The sequence below is a fragment of the Eutrigla gurnardus genome (genome assembly GCF_963514095.1).
Source record: "Eutrigla gurnardus genome assembly, chromosome: 9".
NCBI classification, from domain to species: domain Eukaryota; kingdom Metazoa; phylum Chordata; class Actinopteri; order Perciformes; family Triglidae; genus Eutrigla; species Eutrigla gurnardus.
This window is the reverse complement of record NC_139923.1, coordinates 14,912,883-14,930,735: the sequence shown is the minus strand read 5'-3', so window position 1 is coordinate 14,930,735 and position 17,853 is coordinate 14,912,883. Positions and strand designations below refer to the sequence as shown.

The 17,853-nt window shown below is 39.3% G+C and overlaps 1 protein-coding gene across 1 annotated transcript in view; it reads right to left on the bottom strand.

The window, feature by feature from the left end:
- map1ab (microtubule-associated protein 1Ab) overlaps positions 1-13,577 on the bottom strand; it is a 66,688-nt gene extending 53,111 nt beyond the window's left edge. Inside the window, exons 1-2 of the mRNA XM_084017916.1 lie at positions 13,299-13,577; positions 10,680-10,781 (exon numbers count right to left, since the gene is read on the bottom strand). Of these exons, the coding sequence (XP_083874042.1) occupies positions 10,680-10,781; positions 13,299-13,563 (367 nt within the window). The 5' untranslated portion in view covers positions 13,564-13,577. The remainder of the gene's footprint in view (positions 1-10,679; positions 10,782-13,298) is intronic.
- Between the last annotated feature and the right edge of the window lie 4,276 nt (positions 13,578-17,853).

Genomic DNA, 17,853 nt, shown 5'->3' with positions numbered 1-17,853 from the left:
GTGACAAGCTGGGAGTCTCTTTTTTTCGCTTTTTTATATTAAATATATCTTTTAAGTGGGCTGCACGGTGGTGTAGTGGGTAGCACTGTCGCCTCACAGCGAGAGGGTCACGGGTTGGGTTCGGGTTCCTTCTGTGTGGAGTTTGCATGTTCTCCCCTCGTACGCGTGGGTTCTCTCTGGGTTCTCCGGCTTCCTCCCACAGTCCAAAGACATGCAGGATGGGGATAGGTTCATTGATGATTCTAAATTGCCCGTTGGTGTGAGAGTGAATGGTTGCTTGTCTCTACATGTCAGCCCTGTGATAGACTGGCGACCTGTCTAGAGTGTACCGCCTTCGCCCAATGATAGATCGGCTCCCTGACCCTGAATACAGGATAAGCGGTAGACAATGGATGGATGGATATCTTTTAAGTATGTAACTGACAGCAATGTTAAACAGGTAATTATAAATATCCCTACTGCAAAACACAATGTTGAATTCTTTGTTGAAAGTCATTTTCAAAGTTGTTAGGGCTGTAATGGTATTATTAAGTACTCAGTACTCGGTATCTGCAAGTACTGACATTTATGTATGTGTACTTGGTCTGGAAAATTGGTATCGGCGCATCCATATTTGTAGAGGCCTGTCGTTTATCTTTCCATTTGCACAAAATTATACAGAGAAAATGGGAATTTTTTCATATATATTCACGAATAGTGATTAATTGTGATTTATCCACAGCTACCCTGTGATTAATCTGAGCAAAATGTTTAATCATTTGGCAGCACCACTAGGTCAGAAAGTTCCCTTCATCACATTGATTCAAAGAATCATTAGAGTAAGCAGTTTTTATAAAAAGGTAACATAACAATATTAAATGTAAATTTGAAGAGAAATCTGAGGGCGGTATTGATGATTTTGTTTAAATAACAGTTACTTTTTTCCCCACACAATGACCACTCAAATAATTGATCTTAAACTTTTCTCCAAAAATTATTTTCCAGAAGTGTAAGGTGGAACAAATATATAAGCTAAATATTGATTGTGAGGTGATTACCAAGGACCTTTTTGTCATGATGTGCCCACCTGGATTCTCCACAAAACTAGTCAGAGTATTTTACTCATGAAACCACTTGGAACTAAATAAAAACAGCAACCTCATGCAATCTGGAGAAGTGCAGAAGAATTATATGACAATTTGATGCCGACACGGTATCCTGGCACTGGGGAAAAACGCTCCCAGCTTCCCCATAACTTCTGGTGCCACTCTACTCAATCGATTCTTCAAGGCAATCTAGCCGAGCTTCTCTGTGATGAAAATGTTTCTTTCTTGCCATCCAGTATAGAAGACAGGCAGAGAAATTGACACAGGAAGAATCGTTCAGAGGCAGGAGGTGATTGGCGGCGGGAAGTGGAAGCAACAATGGCAGCATAAACATGAAATATTGTATTCTTGTTGATTCTGTCCTTTCATGGTGTGGGTATAGAAATGTGTACAATACGACAAACATTACAGGTTAGTGGACAAAAGCAGGATTACTGTTATTGTTTGTGTATTGTATTGTATTTTGTATTGTATTGTCTATTTTACCGAAAATGACAAAGGGAAGAATAATCAGAAGCAGGCGTCAAACCAAATATTTTCTTATACTCAGCTGGGATACAAAGGCACTCTCACCATAACCAGTGGAGTTTCCTTTTCTGTGCAATCCCTTAAAAAGATTTGTTTCACTGTGTCACAAACACATTTCTTTACTGTGCATATGATAATAAAGTCTTTGAACCTTGAACCTTCAGTTTTAGGACAAATAAAGAGCACTTGGATTGATGCAACAGATCTCCCTGCTAATAAAATATGTCAGAATAATTGCCACATGAGAATGGTTGTATGTATATATATATATATATATATATATATATATATAGGTGGGAAATTTGTATTATTGTGTTATGCAATATAACCACACCACATATTCATATAAGATGTCAAGAGTGCTGCAACATTTTCCAACAAGAACAATGTTTTGAAAAACTTCCAACAACTGTCACAAACCGATCTTTAGACATTCAGAATTCACAAATCACTGACCAAACATTTAATATTTAATACTCGAGGGCTAAGAGTAGTAATTAATTAGTACATCTTGCCTTCTTGAACTGTTCCAATTTGTATTTCAGGGGTTTTGTAGAGTCATAGCACAGTATGCGTCATAATCTTGATTTTGTTATTCTTACCTTGTGCAACAGAAAGGGAAAATATCTAGGTAAATGTACGATTTTTGACTGTGCAAGACACACAACGTCGAGGGAGTAATAAAGCCATCTTGGTTCGGACTACAATACATAACATACATACATAACATACATACATACATACATACATACATACATACATACATACATACATATAAACATAGGCACAACTCATCACACAATGTGATTGGTTGACCTTTATTTGTAGCGCAAAAGGTCAGATCTTTAGATATAAATCATTTTTGCATTTAGCTGAGCTCACAAGCATGACAGTGACTGTCCAACAGCAAGACATAAGTTTACTAGAAAACCATAACACCGAAGATGGAGTGGAGGTGTAATGGCCCTATACCCTCTCTATGAGACCCCTTACAATTGTGCAAGATCACTGCAGAAGATGAAACACCTCTGTTTCCTTCATAAGAGGCACTTGCACATCTCTGGCCCAAAATCCAGACCCTGTTTGGAACAACAGTCATATTTTCAACATCGCGACCTTAACTAATTCCACATTGAATCTGTCAAAACACCTGGACATGTTTGGGCATGGGCTAATACATTGATGTATTACTAATGAAGAGTAGTTCTTGGCTGGACTGTAGAGGGCCAGCCCTATAAGTGGCTCTGTGGTTGAGTAAGTAAGTAAGTAACTGACTGATTAAGTTGCACTATTGGTCAGTCGAATTATACATACTACCTCACCAAGGGGCGTTGCTCATGAGGCTGCGGGCACTTCTGAGGGAATCAGAGTGAGCAGAAACATAATACGGTGTCTGAAACCTTAGAATGAAATCAGTATTTCTGAATCGCAGACTATTAATAGGGAAATATCACAGTATGAAGTACAGTGGTGCTCACGCAGTAAATTCACCAGTAACTTCCAGTTCTAGATCGTCATCACTTCCGAAACCAACATCTCATTCCAGCCAACCAAAACAATGCTTCCTTGAGGTTGTGATCTTCCACCAGCCAAAGCCTTCTCTACCCTCAGTCATGATACAGTATATCGATAAAGTTCTCACAGCCTCTTTAACTTTCCATCTCTTCCCAGTGTCATTCCACTCCAGAGATGGAGAGGTTGCTAGGGAAACAGCCATGGAAAGGCATGTTCCCCCAGTCTCTGGAGCAAATTGGCTCCACCATCAAATATGAATCTTTAATCACTCAAAGCCGCCCCCGGGCTATCTCTCACCTCTACCACATCTACGCCAGACAATGACATGGAGATAACACTCCCCAAAACAATTTAAATCGTTTTTCTGATGGAATGAAACATTTTTATGAAGGACCTTTCTAATTGTTGAAGGTAGAGCTGCTACTATTCAGTTATTAATTGTTTGCAGTTGTCTTTCTGGAGGTCATTCACACAAAATAAAGTTACAGAACAAAATCTACTGGCAGTATGACTGCCTTCATGCGTAAGCAGCAGCTTTATCAAAACAACGTCCATAATGCAGAATGTCCTTGAAGCCTCTTATTAGGGACCGGATCTCCTTAGTCTTTTATGAGGTCCCTGTCTGACTAAGCCACGTTAGTGAATTCAACCTGTGTTTGCATGTGTGTAGGAGGGAGGATCCACACATTATGATTACATCAAGTTGAGAGAGAGAGAGAGAGAGAGAGAAGAAAGAAGTGGTGTTTCATAGCTCACTTCAAAGGATCTTTGGACCTTTGGGAAGTTAAAGCCTTTTCCCATCAGCCATCTACTGTTACTAGTCTTAATTAGCATTCTCAGTGTTTTCAATACATTTCATAAACATTCTAGAGAAATACCTGCACTGACAGGAAATTAGTAGCGTGTGCAACCACTATACTGTATATTGTTAGCGCTAATCTAAATGTACAGTGACTAAAAGTCTTGGCATTAATCGTATTTTATTTTAGTCAAAAGAAAACTGAAAGTATTTTTGGCTATTTTTTTGTCATAGATATTTGAAGTGCATAAGATTAATTTGGATTATCATTTAATTTAGTTTATTCTATTCTTGCTCGCAATGTAATTTATGATAGGCTACTATATAACGTTACTGGCTTGTCAACAGCACCGTTAGGACTGATGCAGCTAGTTTATGTTTGCTATTTTACATTCGGTAAAAGCTGTTTGGGGACTTACATAGTATACACAAACAATGCAATGTGATCTACCTGCAAATAAACAATATATATTTAAGTAAAAGGTTTGCCAAGCTGCTGGGTCTCGAGTTTTCCTCAGTAAAAACATTATGATGTCATATATGTAGCATAGCATCATCGAGCAATGTTATGTTGTGAACTTGTGAACTATACTTGTGAACTATACTTGTCCAAGACCTACTTAAAATGAAGACCCTATATAAGTACGGTTGGTTGAATGGATGCTTCTAACGCTGACATGCTGATGGCATGTTCCCTCAGCCAGGTAAAAAATAAGGTGAGACGTCTTTTCCCATAAGTTTAGAAAGAATCTCTTTGGTGGAAACGTCAATGTTAACCATTGATATAAAAAACACAGCAGGGAGAACTCATAATCAGGAATCAGCACCCACACAAACTCCACATAACACAGAATGCACACAGGTAATATTCAGCCAAAGGTACATACACACACACACACACACACACACACACACACACACTCTAAGTATGGGAGGGTTAATCAGAGTAAATCGCTGACACTAATCCGGCCTATCACAACCGGGCCTCGCCTGGGTGTGTGGCTTATGTGTGTATGTGCATGCAATTGCTTCACAGGGCTCTTAACAGTTATTAGGTTTGTCAGCTCATATATGTGTTTCTTTGCGAATGAGACGGCCCAAAAATATAAAGTAATTATCAAATTCATCATTCATGTGCAATAGTTGTCATGAAGGGCTGTCCATGAAAAAGTGAAGAGAACCTTTCCTGGAAGTATAAATACAGCTTGTACAGTACATGATGTCTATGACAGACTATAACTGTAACTGGTGCAATGTCTAATGCAGTGTTCACTCGCTGTGTGACGGCTGTGACACACTATCAGAGATGGGCCTGTCTCAACCTTTTCCAGCTCTCCAGGGATGCGGTGAAGCTTCAACTAATCATATGTGTTTGTTTTCCGGTTCCATCTAATGACTATCTGTATATACTGTATGTCAACATGCGCTTGAGCTACACCTCAACAGAGACTCAAGTGGAAGTACAAGACAGGGATGTGCCGTGACTAGCTGATTAGCATCATGATTTAGCAGATATTTCTACATAACAAAACATAAACTTCTTTGGCATACCCCCAACACAGCTTCTTCACGTTCTGTTGATAATGTTAGTGTTGACACATTGTTTTGCATTTGATCAGCCCTTCAAAAAGGGTGATTGAGTTTATTAATATAAGGCTGTTATTCTGAACAGCTGTATCATCCTACTATGCACTCATCGATGTAAAAGGATCAGCATGGAAATTCTGAAGGATAATTTTAGATCTAAATCAATAAAGACAATCTAGGAATAAGTTTCCCAGCAAGAAAAAAGAAAGTCAGAAATAGAAACACAGATAATAGTAATTTAAACATATGAACAAGGATAAAATAAAACAAAACAGTTTACTGGATCCAATGCTAATATTCTCTTTGGTATTATTCAAACCCCCATATGGCTTTGACAGTGAATCAGCACTGTTTTGATATGAATTTATTTGAGCTTTGCCACAATGTGAACAGTAAATATCTTCCTGAGAGTATGAGATTAAAATGATTAAATTGCTGTTGAGATAGGTTGCATTGACACTGAGAGACTATAAATCTCATTTTGAACAATAAACCAAGCTTTGTCTGAGTCAGACCACTTTGTCAGCTGGCAGAATTTTGATTGGAACATTAAACCCAACACTGATTCTCATATGTTACTATTATAATGCAGCTAAAAAGTGTTTTTTTATGGCAGCCAGACTTGGACTGAAATTATCTATTTAAAAAACACATCCCTAAATACCTCCATAGATCATAGAAAATTAGAAAGACACTTCCACACTTCAATTAATCAATAGCTGCCACTTGGGGAAACAGTACATTAATTCCAGAGTGGTATAATTTATGTTTTTGAGAAAAAATTAAGGACAAGCTGTGAAAAAGATATCACATAAATGTCTCCACAAACACGTGGTTCAACATTGTCAAATTTTGTCGCAAAAATGAGAACAACAAAATGTCAAAAGGGATGGCAACATTCATTTGTAAAGAAAAATGGTACTGGCCTTGGTTGGGGGCATGGAAAAGATTTACATTTCTCTATTATTAAGATACTCAACGTTTATGGTTAGTTTCTCCTTCAAAGTGGATATATTTAAAAAAAAAAAAAAAAAAACTTTTGAATGTTCTTTCAAGAGATCAATTAAATGTCTGTAACTCTGTAAAGATGTCAGAGATACATTTGCTTTTGCTCTAGTTACCACAATACTGACCATATTCATTCAATGTATGAACCCAGACCCAATTTTCCTTAAAAAAGAAAACACATTTAATTAATAATTACTAAATTTGACATTATTTTCACGTTATGTTAAATGCATGTGCTTTTAATTGAACAACAGAAAATATATTAAATAAAAAATAACTGAATCACATTAATTAATTGAAAAGCTTTTTAAAGCATTTTCATAACTTTCATTATATAAATTTGTTCAAGATCTGATCTGAACCATTTAAATATAATAAAGGACATGTTAAAATGAATAAAAATTAGTGTTAGAATTGATAAATGGGTTGAAACAAAAAACAAGCTTTTGACAATAGCGTCAAATGTGGATGTTTGTGTCAAATTTAAAGTGTTTGGGGAAACTGCATCACCATGGTTCTTATCTTTCTCATATGATATTCCCATTAACCCTTGACTCACCATCAAACAACAGGAGCACAATATTATTCCAACACTAAAACTCAAATTGGTTGCCAAAGGGCACCTCAGCTGAGAAAGTAGAGCATAATCGATACTATTCATCCAGGCCTGTATCTTCACTAATACATAGATTTTAACAGTGAACCAATCAGCCTTCCCTCACCTTATCGCCTTATGTCCAAAATCACCCGACTGGACAGGGAGAACTGTTGCTGCCATTTTCCCACAATGGACATTTTTCTGCCAACCCAAAGCAATGTGATCCCCTTATCTATTTCAGCACTGCAGCCATCGGATTGCTCTCTATTGAAGTACTATTGATCTGCCTTGTGTGCTGTTCAGAAAAAAAAAAGGGGGGGGGGGGGGTGTCATCAATACCCCTGCCTTCATCCTTCGCCCTCCAGTCACAGCCACCGAATGGTCTTAAAAAGGGATGAGGCATTTTCAATTATCTCCCTTATCAGTTTGGGAAAGCACACCGTTACATCTCAACACTGTATGTATGCATGCTGAATACTAATATTTGGTGCTTCAGAAATGGTTTCCATAAGTAACTTTGGAGAACAACACATGAAGTTTTGCTCTTTAATGCTTTTCTTCTATATTAAGGTAACAATGTATGGGATTCAGGGCATTAAGGGCAGCTGTGGTAGAGGTAGAGTGAGTTGTCCTCCAATCGGGGGATATGTGGTTTCGATTCCTTCTACTCCAGTCCACATGCAGAAGTGTCCTTGGGCAAGATACTGAACCCTGAAGCCATCTTGGCAGTGATGACACAGCCTGACTACCAGCTAATCCAAAAATGGGCAAAGGGGTGGATTGCCAGTGGAGCTAGGGCAGCCCGAGTGACACAGCAGGGGAGAAAGCTAGCAGCTAGTGTTGTCATAGTGTTGCTCTTGATTGTTTACATGAAACAGGACAGAAAAACTTGTGTAACAAATTAAACAAGAGAGTGAGAAGTTCAAACCCCGATGTCTTCCTCACCTCCACACAGCTGACCAATCACAGTGAGACGTGGGGGCGAATGTTTGATTGTTGGTTTTGAAAAGAAAAGAAAAAATAATAATTGAAAAAAGCCCCTTTTAAACCCAATTTAACACAATTTATAGATTAGTTGTTTTACATATTAGGTCAGAGAAAGCACTGTGTAGTTTGTGTAGTAACAAACACTATTATCACTGAAAAGACAGTTCACCATCCACAGCGATGTTCATAGAAATTTCAGAAACAGAATACCTGGCGTGCTCAACTCAATTGTCTTTAGAGTGTGATGGGGCCAATCCGAATCACAAACTTGGCTAATGAAATTGTTAGCACTCAAAAATAATTATGTAACACTTTTAATGATGTAAAGCAGCAGATGGAAATGAACACATTTCAGCCCTGGGCTTTCCTTAGCGTTTATACTGTATATAGAAATTTCAGAGACAGAGATGTCACTCTGACTGCAGCAGTGAACATCTAGTGAAAACTATATGATACATAATCTTACAATATTATTTGTCTATCGTCAAAGGCAACACCAACCACCCCAGAAACACCTGCATCAGCCAGACCTGCAGCGATTCAGCATCATGTCTACAGGGAGGATGCTTAAGGTCATCTGATACTGAAACGGTGGAGCTTAGAGGGCGTCCTGTTTGACCACTATGCCACCAGGCTTTTTAACATTACAGGACAGTTCCTTAGAAATCCAATATACCATATAGAAATGAATACAGCCCCTTTCAAATCAATACGAATACAGTCGACCAAGATCCATAAAAATGTATATATGAACATGTTATTGTCCCCTGAGTTAAAAAAAAAGATATAAAAAGATTTATATGTTTCCATCTTGTGTTCAAAGATTGACTATTGTCTTGTGTTATGGACGGAGTGGACCTGAGGGAATGAATCACTAAAATATCTGGATGTTACATCAGCAGTTGTATCAGTAAACAACAGTTGTAAGCGAATGAAGGTGACACTATTGTTTCACAGGAATTCCACTATTTCATATGAAAGTATTTGCTCTGCTTTAATAATTGTGCTGAAAAATGCTGTGTCATTGTGCTTCAGTAGGAAGAAGGTGAGGTTATTATTAGATAAGTATTCATGGGTTCATGGGAAAGATAACCAAATCTGTCTCAATATTAAAGTTGTTTTCAAATGTCAATAATTAATTACTATTTGCATATGAGTACAAACGGTTGAAAGGCGGTGATTTGGAGGTGGCTCGGTGACCACATGGCCGTATCACAGCCTCATGGCCGTATCACATGGGCGGGCCCTGGGGTTCCCGGGGCTGTCAGCCAATGAGGCACCAGAGCTCATTTACATCATCCTTCGCACCGAGGTGAGAGGTGCATAGCATGATGGGGTTTTGGTGCAATTGCTTTCTTAAGGCCTTTATACACAATTACGCCATAATCGTGGAAAGGAGAGTCAATACAGGCTGCTCTCACTCAGCTTTCGTACTAAAAAGTACGAAAAGTAAAGCACGATAATTTCGTATGATGTCCTACGTATTACACAGAGCCGTAGTCACGTAAACGATGCGCTTTATGCTGGTAGTTAGAGATCATCAGACCTAAACCTGACCATAACCTTCAGGGGCTTTAGCTCAGGAGGTAGAGAGCCTTAGCCGGCGACCGCAAAATTGCCAGTTTGATACCAGACTCCTCCAATTCTAACCCTAACCTTACCTTTTACCCTAAGCTAACCCTAACCAACGAACGAAAGATCGTATACATTCACTGAAGGATGAGGATATGAGAACAAAATGCATATTTTTCGCTAGGAATGTCATCAAAACATACTTTAATGCCGAAACAGCTTTAAAATGCTGCATTATGCTGCATTTTACATTATGAATGAAAGGAATGGAAGCCATTTTTCAGTCCATTTTTCACGCACGCGCACTGGCGTCATTTTGATATCCGTAGGATAAAACACGAAAAAATTGTACGTAACTTTTCGTACGTTTCCATACGAAAATTCATGAGAATACGTTGGTCAATAATATGCCGCAATTGCACCATTTGAATTGTACGTTTATTTAAGTATGGATACAGTAGTTGTTATCAATGCATTGTATGATTCAAAATAAACAAATTAATGAACTGACTAGAGACAGAATAATGAACTAAGATCACTCAACTGTAAATCAGCAAATATGTATAGATCATATCTAATCTCATGGACAATATTTGTCAGGGCTTCATCCCTCTGCATTAGAAATTTGTTGGCACATTAACTCTTTACATTAACATTAACGCATATCCAAAATTCAAAGCACACAAAACAACTGACATAACATCAAAACACTGCACACATCATGCTCATGGTACCCAGCTAGTAAGAGCAGCTTCCTCAGTCGCTGCTAATGTGCAAGTCATCCCCTCTTGTAGCAGGAGAAGCAGAGATACATTTACCTTCAACATCTCATGTAAGATGGAAATGTATTGTATTGATTAAGCTAATATGACAGGTGTGTGTTTACATTCAATTATTGCAGCTCTATAAACACTCCATTGTTTATTGAATTTGCTTCTCACAATAAGTGACCCTACTCATTAGTGGTCCACTGGCTCAAAGAGCGCAATGTCATACTGACCTTGGACCTCGGAGGAGAAGTGGGCGGAGTGTCGAGTTATAAACAGCTGCAGCTGCCGATCAAGGTCACAGCACTTGAGGTCGACGTCCCAGGATCGAATTCCTGCCAGGAAAGAGGAAGGAGAAAGATTGCTTGTAGGACAACAACATGAAGCAGAGAAGGAGAGACATTAGTGAAACTGAGGGAGAAACAGATGAACGCGAGGATATAACATGCATGAGCTTTTCCCAGATGTTGCTGCTGGATCCTGCCTCCCTCCTACCTTCTCCCTTCAATTTATAAAATATTAATATAATAATATGATTACAGTGTAAAAACAAAAAAATGTCTTGGCCATTTGGGGGAGCACACATTATCTCCAAATACAGAGGGCAGAAGATAAATTGTAAATAAAGACAGAAATGTCCAATCAGATTAAATTCACTCTAACAGTGAGGTTAAAAAATATAACGTGACTGTAATTTTGAAGTGGGAATCCTTAACCTAACAAAAATAACCATGGGAAAGACTTGACTCTGGGCTTCCTGTTGCTTAAAAAGTGAAAAAAATAAATACATAAATAAAAAAGGGGGGCACTGGATGGCTCAGTGGTAGAGTTGGCGCCCCATGTACCGAAGTTAAGTCCTCACTGCAGCGCCGAGTTCGGCCAAAAACATACCTTTAAAAAAAGTGTAAAAGCTGCCGTTTCTTTATTGTTTTGGAATAACATTAACATACCCAGTGGTACCAATTAAACCTTCATCCTGGCAGCGTTTCCTGACAGTTCTCACTGAACACGAGTGAATATTAAAGTGTTTGTAACAACTCTCAAATACATTTTGGCAAAGCCACAATCGTAGAAGTACAGCATTTCTGTGCAGATTGAATCTGCATTCAATCTTATTCAGTTCAATGATTTGTTGATGAAAGAAAATGAATCTGCAGCATGACATAGGGTATTGTGATGGCCATTTCTCACTGCTGTTTTCTTTCTGTTGCAATGACTTGATAAATCAAAAGAAGCATGTGCAGATTATTAAAGGTACTAAAAAAAACTATTTGATATGTAATGACAAAGTGGAGTAATGGCGTCGCATGAAGTCACTCCCTCTGTGTGTGTTGTACTCCGAGCTCCTCTGTGCTATGTTTATGCATCTTGTCGCTACACAACTAAACGCGTTAGCTAATGGATGTGAGTCCCAGTGTGTGTGACCCACTGGCTAGCTAATCACCACCGCACGTTATCAGTGGTTACTGCCATCCTGATCCATAATGACCATAATCCCTACCTCCGATTCCCACCCCAGGTTCCCACTGTTAGCTCGTTTAGCACCATTAACTGCTGAGCTGCTCAGTTGTCGCCGTGTTGAGAGCCATATGAAGGTAATCCATCAATAATTTGATATGCTCTGGTTTGGGTTAGGGTTTCATATTAGAGATTTAATGATGAAACAATCAACGAACATAATTATTAGTTGCAGTAAGAGTTTAAGGAAATCAAATCAGTAAAGCAGTTGATATGCTCTGGTTTGGGTTAGGGTTTCATTTTAGAGATTTAATGATGAAACAATCAATGAACATAATTATTAGTTGCAGTAAGAGTTTAAGGAAATCAAATTGATATGCTCTGGTTTGGGTTAGGGTTTCATTTTAGAGATTTAATGATGAAACAATCAATGAACATAATTATTAGTTGCAGTAAATCAAATCAGTAAAGCAGTAAAGTCCCAAATGATGGTGAGAGGAGGTCAGAGGGGATGGATGGGGTTGCTATGGCCAGGCTGGCATCTAAAAGAGTGATTGATCATCTGGACTGAAAACAGCTTAGACTGGCAACAGCACAGCAGAAAATTGCTGACCGGCATCCTCCTGAGTCCGAACACAGCAACATCTTTCACAACTGCTCAACATCCCTAAACTTCACACAGCGTATACACTGACAGCACGACTGTAGCCTGCTGCAACTCCTCAACAGGAAAAGCAGGGTTATATCATGGCGAGATATTCAGCTGACTAATGATGCAAGAGTGAGAATAAATAAGAGTCCAGCGGGAAAGAAAAAAAGCTTATTTTTCCTTTATAATATCTGGCATATGGAGAATATTTACTGATTTGAGGCTACAAGACACCACCATCCAGGAATACACCCATGTAGAGACACACATGTACGCATACAAACAACCCTGCTCCAAGCAAACTACTGCATAAACAAAGGCACATTTGTGTACAGGTTGGGCTTACATGTTTTACTTATTTTACTTAATTTATCCAGCCACACTGATCGGTCAGGTCTGTTATTGATTCATAAATAAACCAGGCCTTGATATTGAGATTGGTTTTGGTTAAAACCCAGAGGGAGAGGCTGCTACTGCTCTATTAAAGTATAGACCTCTGCTGCATCTACAACTTGACACTGCTAGTTTACAGTCATATAGAGTTCAAAGTGGGTAAGAGGGAAATGCGTGGTGTCCCATGGTGCAATGCTGCAGTAACTGCCTAATGGATAGTATCCTCTCCATTGCGTCAAAACATTTCTGTCCCGTTGATGTTTTCAGGTTTAATTCTTTTTCCACGACTTTCCATCCCGAAGCTGCACGGTGAATCCTACGACCACAGATATAGACCGATGTCATCACTCACCCCGCTCTATCTGCGCTCTGGCGGTGTCCAGCTGTTGTTCCGTGCCGATCTCCCCGATCACTATCAGCATGTAGTAGCCGCCCCGGTTGAACGGCACCCCGTACCGCCGTCTCCCTCCTCCTCGGCGGTACCGCAGTCGCTCGTCGGACCCCGGCAGAGGCGCGCTATAGCCCTCTTCTTCTTCAAGCACCGGGAGCGCACCTCGCACCGGAATCTCCATGGCAACACCCCCTGGAGCGGACGCCGAAGCTGACTCCATCGCCATGACAACTACCAGTGTGAACGAGGGGTAGAGTCTTAGTGGGGGCGCGGGGGGGGGGGGGGGGGGGGGGGGGGTATGAGGGGGATGCTAAAAGGGGAGGGAGGGGAGGGAGGGGATGACGGTGGACAACGTGTCGAACCGTCCAGATTATTAAAAACTATTCATTTCCGTTAAAGTTTTCAAAATAAGAGCGATTTGGAGACCATTCGAACTGTAATTGTTGAGCTGCAGATTGGTGAAATTGTTTAGCCTATATCGACTTTTCAAAGACAACCCACACTATTGGCATAATAAAACAAGATGAGGACTCAAATCACAGCTACCAATAGTAATCATACACCAATAGCTCACCATAACATAGTGGAACAAAGAATTCAGGACCCAAGAGCAGACACACACAAAACATTTTAGGAACTGAGGTTTATTTAAATATAGGTTTGCAAAAAAGGCAGGTAAATTCAAATCATGACGCAGGTATTTTAAATGTGTACCTATAATAATACAGGAAATATAATAAAATATAGTTTATTTCATGTTGCCATCCTATTGACCAAAACTATGGTTTTAATCAGTGGCTTCAGCTGGCTTGCAAACATTTCAGCTGAGCAACCCATAGTGGTTATAATTTATGCTCTTAAAGGTTGAGTAGAAACACTTTCTGTTATATTACTTGAAATCCTTGTAACATTATGATAGCAATGAATAAATGAAATGCCCTGACATAAAACATAGAAAATAAATTTCATCTGTGGTCATGACAGGACTTTAAAAACCCTGTCCAATCAAAAAAATCGGGCCAGACAAAATAATTGGATGACCTGCCTGTCAATAGGCTACTGACTTCCTGATTGCGTGCGTGCCCTCTACTGATCTTGAGCACTCATTGCAGGGTTCTGTGGGAGCAGCTTTGAACAGAGGTCTGAGCGAAGGGGGCGGGACTTTTTGGTTTCGGCGATGCGTTCAAAGTCAATTAAAGTCTCTGTGGTTTTTCCAAATAACAACCTTTAACTGTGAGGAGCGGGTTTCATCTTCAGAATTGTTTTTGTGATCTCACAGACCGGAATGAACTGGCAACTTCTTAAATCAAACCGTGTGAACCCAACTTGGATCCAGAATATGAGAGTGGACAGCAAAAGCAGCCGCAGCAATATATTGCACTAATTAAGTGCTTACTGTGTAATCACAAGCAGTATGAAAACAGGTTTCTATAATGTCCCTGTTAATATGTGTACGTGTGGGAAATGTTCTAAAATGCAGACCGAAATGGAAAACGACTATCTCCCTGCAGTGTGTTATTATTATGCCGGAGTACATGAAATACCTAACAGTACTTGGGTAGAGTGTATTGCAAGAATGTGTACATATATCTAAGAGACCGTTATTTGACCGGCTTTTGGCTTGGAAAAAAGCAATCGATTTTGGTTGTATAATAATTAGGGCACACAGATTTTTGGCTGGACAGGAGAGGGTCAGCCCTATAAGTGACTCTCTGGCTGAGTAAGTAAAGAAGTGAGTGATGAAAGTTGCACCATTGGTCAGTCGAGTGTACTACGTCACAAAGGGGAGTCAGAGTGAGCAGAAACAGTTGCATTCAAAACTCGCTGCAGTGTTTGTGAAATGCAAAGCTGGCGATGTCATCAGGTAAAGAACACGCAGAAGAGTGCACCTCTAGCCTGATGATCCCCCACAGCAGCTGACGTTAGCACAGCAGCTGTATCCAGCGGTGGCACATAGACCTATAGGCCAGCACAGTGAGGTGGAACTTCCACAACCATGCAACCAGAAACGGAACATTAACATGGTCATTGTCCAGAAAATCAAGCAGCAACTATCATTAAATCAGGAACTCCATATAACACTGTACATTAGCAAGCTAGATAAGCTAAACAGCTTTTTCAAGGCACTCATGAGGAAAAGATGTTATGTTTGAATCACACAGAATAAGAAAAACAAGAGAACAGTGGGATTTAAAACACAAACTGCTTTGTATTTCGTTGTTTTTTTTTTATCAACTATTCAACTCGATGTTCATAATTTATAGGTATTCAATTGATGTATTTATATGTTTAGATCTGTGACACCATCTTGGCTCATGTAAAAGAGTGATATAGCTTCACAAAACACCTGACCTAGCTTCCTGCCACACCTTGGTAACAGTGTAGGTTATGTATTTCAGGCTACTGGGACAGACGATGAAAGGAAAACATTAGACAAAGAACCGACTCATTTGCTGCCAACACCCGATTCCAGCAACTCAGTGAATAGTCAGACTGTCATCACCACTTCTGTACTTCTGTAAGTCCTATTTCCTCAGCACAAGATTTACCACCTGTGAGGCCGACCCAATGCTGGACAAGCACAAGCTGAAAACTGAACTGTCAGTCATACAGCAACTCTGAGTTCAGGAACTGCAGTGGTGCAGTGGCTTTGTAGCAGCTGTTCATGGAGAACAACCTTTAAGACACCTTTTTCAGAGACTGTGGCTCTGTTGAAGATCACGACTCCAATAACCATAGCTGAATCAGAGAGAAGAATGAAGACATTCCTGAGGAACACCGTGTGCCAGGATCGGCTATGGAGAAGAAAAATATTTCCATGACTTTAACAATAAAGTCATAGAAAAATGTGCGTCTTAAGATGATATCTGAATGGAAATAAATATCAGAAAGAAAAAAGTGCATACTCAGTTACGGTCCAGGCAAGGCTGGTAAAGGTGAGTGGAAATGGTTATAAAATATAGTTTTTTGGTTCTTTTTTAATTCCATCCTATTCAACAATTTGAAATGCCCAACTTGTTGAATTACCTGTTTCCTTTAATTGTGTATTGGGTTGTGTTGTAATGTATAGTTTCTGTACAGATAGAGGATTTACACTTATCAAAGGTTGTTAAAAATCTTAATCTGAAGCTTCAGCATTATAATGTATTGGTGTGAATGTTTTGGAATTTCACAAAACCTGAATCAGACACCTTGAGCATAACAATAGCCTGTCACACTGGAAGCAAGATATTTTTTAGTATATGTTAAACGAAATGAAACCTCTTTACCTTACTAGGATTGATATGATATATGAATGGAGTCAATGTTATGCAGTGAAGGTGGAGGATGTATTCAAATAATCTGTTGAAGATTAAAGGGCCATTTTTCCAGAGCTCAAACGTGGCTCAATGCACACGACTACATCAGGACACATAGATAAAGACAGGGAGTGAATGCAAACCAGCCTTAAAATAGCCTCTTTCTTCTCAGAGAAATGCTCCTCGTTCAGCTTTTCTCCTGGTTAACCTTGAGCTTGGCACATTTCAGTGTCTAGCAGAGGGCGACTCAGCATAAACTGTCAGCATCACACTGAGGGGATAATAAGGAGGTTCACATCAGTAGCTGTTGGGCCTCACAAGTAAGGCTGCACCTCCCTTTTACTGGTGTTATTACTGATTTAACACGTGGCAGGAGATATATGCAAATAGAAGAACACGTTTTCAGATTTTTCCCAGTTATACAGTTTGCATTGATGCAGATGGTAAATACATTTCATTTAGGTCATGTGCATCATATTAAAGTTCTATATCCTGACACTTTACGTGGTGACACCCTCTGCGACACACTGAATTTTCATGTGTTGCTTTCTGTTGGTATATCTGAATCAAAATTAAAATACCGCAACATATCTTATAAAAAACACAATTTCTTTTCCTCAATCCGAATTAAGCGGAAGTTAAATGGTTAAATATCCTGCAATTAAAATGAGTCATCTCTATCTACGACATAACGAAAGAAGTAAAAATGAGAGTGCCGTGTTGAACAGTGTGAAGATACCTCATATTTGGGTGTTTTTTTCTTGCTGCGGTCTCTGTGACAGTGAGTCAGCACTTCACTTCAGATGACTTGCACCAAAGACATGCTTCCCTCTAGTGGTGAGAGAGACTCAATTCAAGCTGGTGGATGATGTACTGTATGCTAATACATCTGTATAGGGTGCGACTGAGAAAAGTATCAATCCCACTAGAATAAACAGTTTCAGTTCTGGTTTTATTTTATTGTAAAATAATAAAACAGACGAAGATCATGTTTAATAATAGATTAAGACTTTGTTTTGAAGTTGATGTTAAGTATAAGAGCACACATTTTAAAGTGAACAGGGTAGATTTTTCTTTCATTTTAATATATATGGGAATTGCCTGAAAGAGATATCCGTACATTGTTCCTGAGGATGATTCCGGTATTTAACTTTTAATTTACAACTAAGGCCTTCCAGTCAGGCAGGTTACACTGGATATGTGTTTTCAACTATTTG